Below are 10,000 nucleotides of genomic sequence, written 5' to 3'. Positions count from 1 at the left end.
GGGAGGTAGAGGGGGGATAGAAATCAAGGCTGTAGGGGAAGGGAGGGATGTGGAGGTGGGGGGGGGAGGTAGAGGGGGGATAGAAATCAAGGCTGAAGGGGAAGGGAGGGATGTTGAGGTGGGGGGGAGGTAGAGGGGGGATAGAAATCAAGGCTGTAGGGGAAGGGAGGGATGTGGGGGGGAGGTAGAGGGGGGATAGAAATCAAGGCTGTAGGGGAGGGAGGGATGTGGAGGTGGGGGGGAGGTAGAGGGGGGATAGAAATCAAGGCTGAAGGGGAAGGGAGGGATGTTGAGGTGGGGGGGAGGTAGAGGGGGGATAGAAATCAAGGCTGTAGGGGAAGGGAGGGATGTGGGGGGGAGGTAGAGGGGGGATAGAAATCAAGGCTGTAGGGGAAGGGAGGGATGTGGGGGTGGGGGGGAGAGAGGGGGGGAGGGAGTGAGCAGGGGGGGGGGGTTGAGGAGGAGAGAGAAACTTGTTTCATTGGACAAAAGCTTTTGGGGCCCCCAGACCACTGTTCTAAAAATACATGGATAGCGCATGCCTTCTGTGAGCCCCTTTGCTGACTGAAGCCAGCGGAAGTGTTCAATCAGCCATTTTGCTTCTCGTATCAGTATAGCGCGAAGCGGTGACTTCATATGTGTAGCCGACCGCTCAGCTGGCTTCACGGCAAGCTTTCACTTGGTTGTGGGGTTAGTTAAGCTGACATTCCTGTGTGTGTCTCCACTGCAAGTTTGTGCCACGTGTCACTGCACTGTTTCGTGTAATAACTTTGGTAGATAAACCATTGACAGATTTCAATCAAGACACAATTTGCATGTCGTGGGGGCAAGCATAACACTATTTCATCGAAGATATACGGTTACAGTTCAGAAACTACCACCAGTTAGCAGACGACTTCTAGACGGACTGACGGCCGGATGAGTAACAATATGGCGTCCAGTTGGCTTCAGCTTTCCTGGCCAATGAGCTATCCATGTATTTTTAGAACACTGGCCCCAGGAAGTGACGTCACTGCCCCGACGGCCGTGACAAAGGCTATGGGACCAGGGCGGTGTGCACGAGTCGGTCTTTACAGGGCTGAGTGCTTACAGTTAACAGCGTTCCTAAGTGTATGGAATTTACCGCGCAGTTGGGAACATTCTTTGCGAAAAGCAAACGCAACCCACACCTGAACCTTTGAATCCCCCACGGGCGCAAAAGCCGAGTGGTTAAAGCGCTGGACTTTCAATCTGAGGGTTTCGGGTTCGAATCTCGGTAACATCGCCTGGTGTATAAAGGGTGGAGATTTTTCCGATCTCCCAGGTCAACGTATGTTGTTCGTTCTTTAGTTTAACGTCTTTTCACTGTAAGTGATATTAGACGAGTCAACGTATGTGCAGACCTGTTAGTGCCTGAACCCCCTTCGAGTGTGTACACACGCAGAAGATCAAACACGCACGTTAAAGATCCTGTAAACCATGTCAGCATACATAACCCCGAAAACGGAGTATGGCTGCCTAAATGGCGGGGTTCATGAACAAAACGGTCATACACGTAAAATGCAACATGCCTGTATGAGTGTGTAGGTATATGTGTGTGCAACTGAAACCTGATCGAATGGCACAGGAAACGAATAACGAGCGCCGAAATGGCAGCCGTCAGTCGGCTCTACCCAGGTAGGCAGCCTGTTGTGCAAATGACCCCATGTTTTGTAAAGCGCTTAGAGCTTGGTCTCTGACGGAGGACAGGCGCTGTAAAAGTACTCCTATCACACAGCACTCCTATCACAGAGCACTCCTATCACACAGCACTCCTATCCCAGAGCACTCCTATCACAGAGCACAGAGCACTCCTGTCACAGAGCACTCCTATCACAGAGCACTCCTATCACAGAGCACAGAGCACTCCTATCACAGAGCACTCCTATCACAGAGCACTCCTATCACAGAGCACAGAGCACTCCTATCACAGAGAACTCCTATCACAGAGAACTCCTATCACAGAGCACTCCTATCACAGAGAACTGTCACAGAGCACTCCTATCACAGAGCACTCCTATCACAGAGCACTCCTATCACAGAGAACTCCTATCACAGAGCACTCCTATCACAGAGAACTGTCACAGAGCACTCCTATCACAGAGCACTCCTATCACAGAGCACTCCTATCACAGAGCACTCCTATCACAGAGCACAGAGCACTCCTATCACAGAGCACTCCTATCACAGAGCACTCCTATCACAGAGCACAGAGCACTCCTATCCCAGAGCACTCCTATCACAGAGAACTCCTATCACAGAGCACTCCTATCACAGAGAACTCCTATCACAGAGCACTCCTATCACAGAGCACTCCTATCACAGAGCACTCCTATCACAGAGAACTCCTATCACAGAGCACTCCTATCACAGAGCACAGAGCACTCCTATCACAGAGCACTCCTATCACAGAGCACTCCTATCACAGAGAACTGTCACAGAGCACTCCTATCACAGAGAACTCCTATCACAGAGCACTCCTATCACAGAGAACTGTCACAGAGCACTCCTATCACAGAGAACTCCTATCCCAGAGCACTCCTATCACAGAGAACTCCTATCACAGAGCACTCCTATCACAGAGCACAGAGCACTCCTATCACAGAGCACTCCTATCACAGAGCACTCCTATCACAGAGAACTGTCACAGAGCACTCCTATCACAGAGCACTCCTATCACAGAGCACAGAGCACTCCTATCACAGAGCACTCCTATCACAGAGCACTCCTATCACAGAGCACTCCTATCACAGAGCACAGAGCACTCCTATCACAGAGCACTCCTATCACAGAGCACTCCTATCACAGAGCACTCCTATCACAGAGAACTGTCACAGAGCACTCCTATCACAGAGAACTCCTATCACAGAGCACTCCTATCACAGAGAACTCCTATCACAGAGAACTGTCACAGAGCACTCCTATCACAGAGCACTCCTATCACAGAGCACTCCTATCACAGAGCACTCCTATCACAGAGAACTCCTATCACAGAGAACTGTCACAGAGCACTCCCATCACAGAGAACTCCTATCACAGAGCACTCCTATCACAGAGAACTCCTATCACAGAGAACTGTCACAGAGCACTCCTATCACAGAGAACTCCTATCACAGAGAACTCCTATCACAGAGCACTCCTATCACAGAGAACTGTCACAGAGCGCTCCTATCACAGAGCACTCCCATCACAGAGAACTATCACAGAGCACTCCTATCACAGAGCACTCCTATCACAGAGAACTCCTATCACCACTTACGGAACACCTACCTGGACCTCATTGCCTGTCAGCTCCTTCTCCCTCTCGGCGCGGCTGACGCTCATGAAGGTCTCCCAGTCAATCTGGAGATCAGGCTGGTCGCGGGACCTCATGAGGATGCCCGGCTTCACGTCGTAGAAGCCCACGTCCTTGTCGGCCCTTTGCCACCTCAGGTCCAGGCTCCACCGGATGTCGTTGGAGACGTTGGGCAAGCTGCGTGGTTGTTGATGTGTTTATTTTTTGTTCATTTACTTTGTTGTTTGTTTTTATTTCCTTGGGCCAGCTGCGTAGCTGTTTTATTTACTTGTTTATCACTTTGTTTTTACCCCCCGAAAACAGAGTATAGCTGCCTACGTGGCGGGGTAAAAACAGTCATACACGTGAAACCCCACTCGTGTGCATACGAGTGAATGTGGGAGTTGCAGCCCACGAACGAAGAAGAAGAAGAAGTTTGTTTTTATCCATTCATTCATTAATGAAGCGTTATGTTCCAATGTCTGTCTGTTATCTTGGTAATCCATGAACGATTTTTTCTGGCTTGTCTCAGTGTTCTGAGTGTGGGTTGCGACAATACCATCACCACCACCACCAACAAAAACAACAACAATAACACCGCCACCAAAATCACCACAGCCAACACCACCAACAACAAACAAAACACCACCACCACCACGGCCAACACCATCACCACCACCACCATCACCACCAACATCACACCAGCCAACACCACCAACAACCAAAACACCACCACCACCATGGCCGACACCACCACCATCACCACCACCAACAAAGTAAAACACCACCACCGACACCAACACCACCACCACCAGCAACACCACCATCACCACCACCAACACCACCACCAACAACAACAAAAAATACCACCTACAACGACACCACAGCCAACATCACCACAGCCAACACCAACAACATCAACAACGACACCATCACCACCAACACCACCACTGACACCACCAGCACCACCACCACCAACACCACCACCAACAACACCACCACCACCTAAACAACAGTGTCAATATGCAAGTGGTAAAAAAAGATAATATATTTTTTTTTACCCTAACCTGCGATGTGGGATCAAGTTGTTGATGAGCAGAATGCCTCCGTAGGGCACTTGACACAGCTTGACATCCTTCTCCATGTCCACCCCTACACACCACCACCATCATCGTCACCATCATCGTCACCATCATCGCCATCATCATCGTCATCATCATCGTCACCATCATCGTAATCATCGTCGTCACCATCATCGTCACCATCATCGTCACCATCATCGTCATCATCATCGTCACCATCATCGTCACCATCATCGTCATCATCATCGTCACCATCATCGTCACCATCATCGTCACCATCATCATCATCATCGTCACCATCATCGTCACCATCATCGTTCGTCGTCTGTCTTCGGTCGTGGTCCCGCTGTCGTCATCATTGGCATCGTCCTCTACCTCCTCTATTGGCATCGTCCTCTACCTCCTCCTCTACTGGCATCGTCCTCTACCTCCTCTATTGGCATCGTCCTCTACCTCCTCCTCTACTGGCATCGTCCTCTACCTCCTCCTCTATTGGCATCGTCCTCTACCTCCTCCTCTACTGGCATCGTCCTCTACCTCCTCTACTGGCATCGTCCTCTACCTCCTCCTCTATTGGCATCGTCCTCTACCTCCTCCTCTATTGGCATCGTCCTCTACCTCCTCCTCTATTGGCATCGTCCTCTACCTCCTCTACTGGCATCGTCCTCTACCTCCTCCTCTATTGGCATCGTCCTCTACCTCCTCTATTGGCATCGTCCTCTACCTCCTCCTCTATTGGCATCGTCCTCTACCTCCTCTATTGGCATCGTCCTCTACCTCCTCCTCTACTGGCATCGTCCTCTACCTCCTCCTCTATTGGCATCGTCCTCTACCTCCTCCTCTATTGGCATCGTCCTCTACCTCCTCCTCTACTGGCATCGTCCTCTACCTCCTCCTCTATTGGCATCGTCCTCTACCTCCTCCTCTATTGGCATCGTCCTCTACCTCCTCCTCTATTGGCATCGTCCTCTACCTCCTCTACTGGCATCGTCCTCTACCTCCTCCTCTATTGGCATCGTCCTCTACCTCCTCCTCTACTGGCATCGTCCTCTACCTCCTCTACTGGCATCGTCCTCTACCTCCTCCTCTATTGGCATCGTCCTCTACCTCCTCTACTGGCATCGTCCTCTACCTCCTCTATTGGCATCGTCCTCTACCTCCTCCTCTACTGGCATCGTCCTCTACCTCCTCTACTGGCATCGTCCTCTACCTCCTCCTCTACTGGCATCGTCCTCTACCTCCTCCTCTATTGGCATCGTCCTCTACCTCCTCCTCTATTGGCATCGTCCTCTACCTCCTCTACTGGCATCGTCCTCTACCTCCTCCTCTACTGGCATCGTCCTCTACCTCCTCCTCTACTGGCATCGTCCTCTACCTCCTCCTCTATTGGCATCGTCCTCTACCTCCTCCTCTACTGGCATCGTCCTCTACCTCCTCCTCTATTGGCATCGTCCTCTACCTCCTCCTCTACTGGCATCGTCCTCTACCTCCTCCTCTATTGGCATCGTCCTCTACCTCCTCCTCTATTGGCATCGTCCTCTACCTCCTCTACTGGCATCGTCCTCTACCTCCTCTATTGGCATCGTCCTCTACCTCCTCCTCTATTGGCATCGTCCTCTACCTCCTCTACTGGCATCGTCCTCTACCTCCTCTATTGGCATCGTCCTCTACCTCCTCCTCTACTGGCATCGTCCTCTACCTCCTCTACTGGCATCGTCCTCTACCTCCTCCTCTATTGGCATCGTCCTCTACCTCCTCTACTGGCATCGTCCTCTACCTCCTCCTCTATTGGCATCGTCCTCTACCTCCTCCTCTATTGGCATCGTCCTCTACCTCCTCCTCTACTGGCATCGTCCTCTACCTCCTCCTCTATTGGCATCGTCCTCTACCTCCTCCTCTACTGGCATCGTCCTCTACCTCCTCCTCTATTGGCATCGTCCTCTACCTCCTCCTCTATTGGCATCGTCCTCTACCTCCTCCTCTATTGGCATCGTCCTCTACCTCCTCCTCTACTGGCATCGTCCTCTACCTCCTCTATTGGCATCGTCCTCTACCTCCTCCTCTATTGGCATCGTCCTCTACCTCCTCTACTGGCATCGTCCTCTACCTCCTCTATTGGCATCGTCCTCTACCTCCTCCTCTACTGGCATCGTCCTCTACCTCCTCCTCTACTGGCATCGTCCTCTACCTCCTCCTCTACTGGCATCGTCCTCTACCTCCTCCTCGTCGTTGTCGTCGTGGTCGTATTGTCAGCATGATCATCGTCGTTATCGTCATCAGTATCGTCGTCGTAATTATCGTCACACGGATTATGGCTCCCTACATGGCGGGGTAAAAACGGTCATACACGTAAAAGCCCACTCGTTTACATACGGTTGACGCAGCACACGAACGAACGAACGAAGAAGTCATTATCGTCATCGCCATCGGCGTCATTGTCATCATCGGTCGTCGTCTAACTGTGATCGTCATCGTCTTTTATCCTCCTCGCTGTCGTCATCGTCGTCATAATCATCGTTATCGTGTTGTCGTTGTCTCCGTCGTCATCGCTATCATCATCGTCATCGACCAGACAGTGAACACAAGACAGTGCAGACAGTGGAGACAGGGTAGACAGTGCAGACAGTGGAGACAGGGTAGACAGTGCAGAAAAGACAATACAGACAGGTACCGAGGGTTCGAGTCATCTCTTCCTCATCCAGCATGATATACCAGGTGTCCCTCCAGCAACAGGTGTGAGTGGCCACCTTGCCCTTCAGATGACCCCCTGACACCACCTGTCATGTACAGTAACACTACATCAGATGACCACCTGTCATGTACAGTAACACTACATCAGATGACCACCTGTCATGTACAGTAACACTACATCAGGTGACCACCTGTCATATACAGTAACACTACATCAGGTGACCCCCTGACACCACCTGTCATGTACAGTAACACTACATCAGATGACCACCTGTCATATACAGTAACACTACATCAGATGACCACCTGTCATATACAGTAACACTACATCAGATGACCACCTGTAATGTACAGTAACACTACATCAGATGACCACCTGTCATATACAGTAACACTACATCAGATGACCACCTGTCATATACAGTAACACTACATCAAATGACCACCTGTCATGTACAGTAACACTACATCAGATGACCACCTGTCATGTACAGTAACACTACATCAGATGACCACCTGTCATGTACAGTAACACTACATCAGATGACCACCTGTCATGTACAGTAACACTACATCAGATGACCACCTGACACCACCTGTCATATACAGTAACATTACATCAGATGACCACCTGTCATGTACAGTAACACTACATCAGATGACCACCTGTCATGTACAGTAACATTACATCAGGTGACCACCTGTCATATACAGTAACACTATATCAGATGACCACCTGTCACCACCTGTCATGTACAGTAACATTACATCAGATGACCACCTGTCACCACCTGTCATGTACAGTAACACTACATCAGATGACCCCCTGACACCACCTGTCATGTACAGTAACACTACATCAGATGACCCCCTGACACCACCTGTCATGCACAGTAACACTACATCAGATGACCACCTGTCATATACAGTAACACTACATCAGATGACCACCTGTCACCACCTGTCATATACAGTAACACTACATCAGATGACCACCTGTCACCACCTGTCATGTACAGTAACACTACATCAGATGACCACCTGTCATGTACAGTAACACTACATCAGATGACCACCTGTCATATACAGTAACACTACATCAGATGACCACCTGTCATATACAGTAACACTACATCAGATGACCACCTGTCACCACCTGTCATGTACAGTAACACTACATCAGATGACCACCTGTCATATACAGTAACACTACATCAGATGACCACCTGACACCACCTGTCATGTACAGTAACACTACATCAGATGACCACCTGTCATGTACAGTAACACTACATCAGATGACCACCTGACACCACCTGTCATGTACAGTAACACTACATCAGATGACCACCTGACACCACCTGTCATGTACAGTAACACTACATCAGATGACCACCTGACACCACCTGTCATGTACAGTAACACTACATCAGATGACCACATGTCACCACCTGTCATGTACAGTTACATTACATCAGATGACCACCTGTCATGTACAGTAACACTACATCAGATGACCACCTGTCATATACAGTAACACTACATCAGATGACCACCTGTCACCACCTGTCATGTACAGTAACACTACATCAGATGACCACCTGACACCACCTGTCATGTACAGTAACACTACATCAGGTGACCACCTGACACCACCTGTCATGTACAGTAACATTACATCAGATGACCACCTGTCACCACCTGTCATGTACAGTAACACTACATCAGATGACCACCTGTCACCACCTGTCATGTACAGTAACACTACATCAGATGACCACCTGTCATGTACAGTAACACTACATCAGATGACCACCTGTCATATACAGTAACACTACATCAGATGACCACCTGTCACCACCTGTCATGTACAGTAACACTACATCAGATGACCACCTGACACCACCTGTCATGTACAGTAACACTACATCAGATGACCACCTGTCATATACAGTAACACTACATCAGATGACCACCTGACACCACCTGTCATGTACAGTAACACTACATCAGATGACCACCTGTCATGTACAGTAACACTACATCAGATGACCACCTGACACCACCTGTCATGTACAGTAACACTACATCAGATGACCACCTGTCATGTACAGTAACACTACATCAGATGACCACCTGTCACCACCTGTCATGTACAGTAACACTACATCAGATGACCACCTGACACCACCTGTCATGTACAGTAACACTACATCAGGTGACCACCTGACACCACCTGTCATGTACAGTAACACTACATCAGATGACCACCTGTCATGTACAGTAACACTACATCAGATGACCACCTGTCATGTACAGTAACACTACATCAGATGACCACCTGACACCACCTGTCATATACAGTAACACTACATCAGATGACCACCTGACACCACCTGTCATGTACAGTAACACTACATCAGATGACCCCCTGACACCACCTGTCATGTACAGTAACACTACATCAGATGACCACCTGACACCACCTGTCATGTACAGTAACACTACATCAGATGACCACCTGTCATATACAGTAACACTACATCAGGTGACCACATGTCACCACCTGTCATGTACAGTAACACTACATCAGATGACCACCTGTCACCACCTGTCATGTACAGTAACACTACATCAGATGACCCCCTGACACCACCTGTCATGTACAGTAACACTACATCAGATGACCACCTGTCATGTACAGTAACACTACATCAGATGACCACCTGTCACCACCTGTCATGTACAGTAACACTACATCAGATGACCCCCTGACACCACCTGTCATATACAGTAACACTACATCAGGTGACCACCTGTCACCACCTGTCATGTACAGTAACACTACATCAGGTGACCACCTGTCACCACCTGTCATGTACAGTAACATTACATCAGGTGCCTGCGGGTCCAACCTGCGCGCAATGTCATTTGT

At 49.5% G+C, this 10,000-nt stretch overlaps 1 protein-coding gene across 2 annotated transcripts in view; it reads right to left on the bottom strand.

The window, feature by feature from the left end:
• LOC143295746 (phytanoyl-CoA dioxygenase domain-containing protein 1-like) overlaps nucleotides 1-10,000 on the bottom strand; it is a 30,063-nt gene that overhangs the window by 1,113 nt on the left and 18,950 nt on the right. For both annotated transcript variants that reach the window (XM_076607367.1, XM_076607366.1), the window contains exons 7-9: nucleotides 7,046-7,151; nucleotides 4,360-4,444; nucleotides 3,289-3,490 (exon numbers count right to left, since the gene is read on the bottom strand). In XM_076607367.1, the coding sequence (XP_076463482.1) occupies nucleotides 3,289-3,490; nucleotides 4,360-4,444; nucleotides 7,046-7,151 (393 nt within the window). The remainder of the gene's footprint in view (nucleotides 1-3,288; nucleotides 3,491-4,359; nucleotides 4,445-7,045; nucleotides 7,152-10,000) is intronic.

The sequence above is a fragment of the Babylonia areolata genome, chromosome 21, assembly GCF_041734735.1.
Source record: "Babylonia areolata isolate BAREFJ2019XMU chromosome 21, ASM4173473v1, whole genome shotgun sequence".
NCBI lineage: Eukaryota > Metazoa > Mollusca > Gastropoda > Neogastropoda > Buccinidae > Babylonia > Babylonia areolata.
Note: the sequence above shows the minus strand (reverse complement) of the source record. Positions and strands in the feature narration are given on the sequence as shown.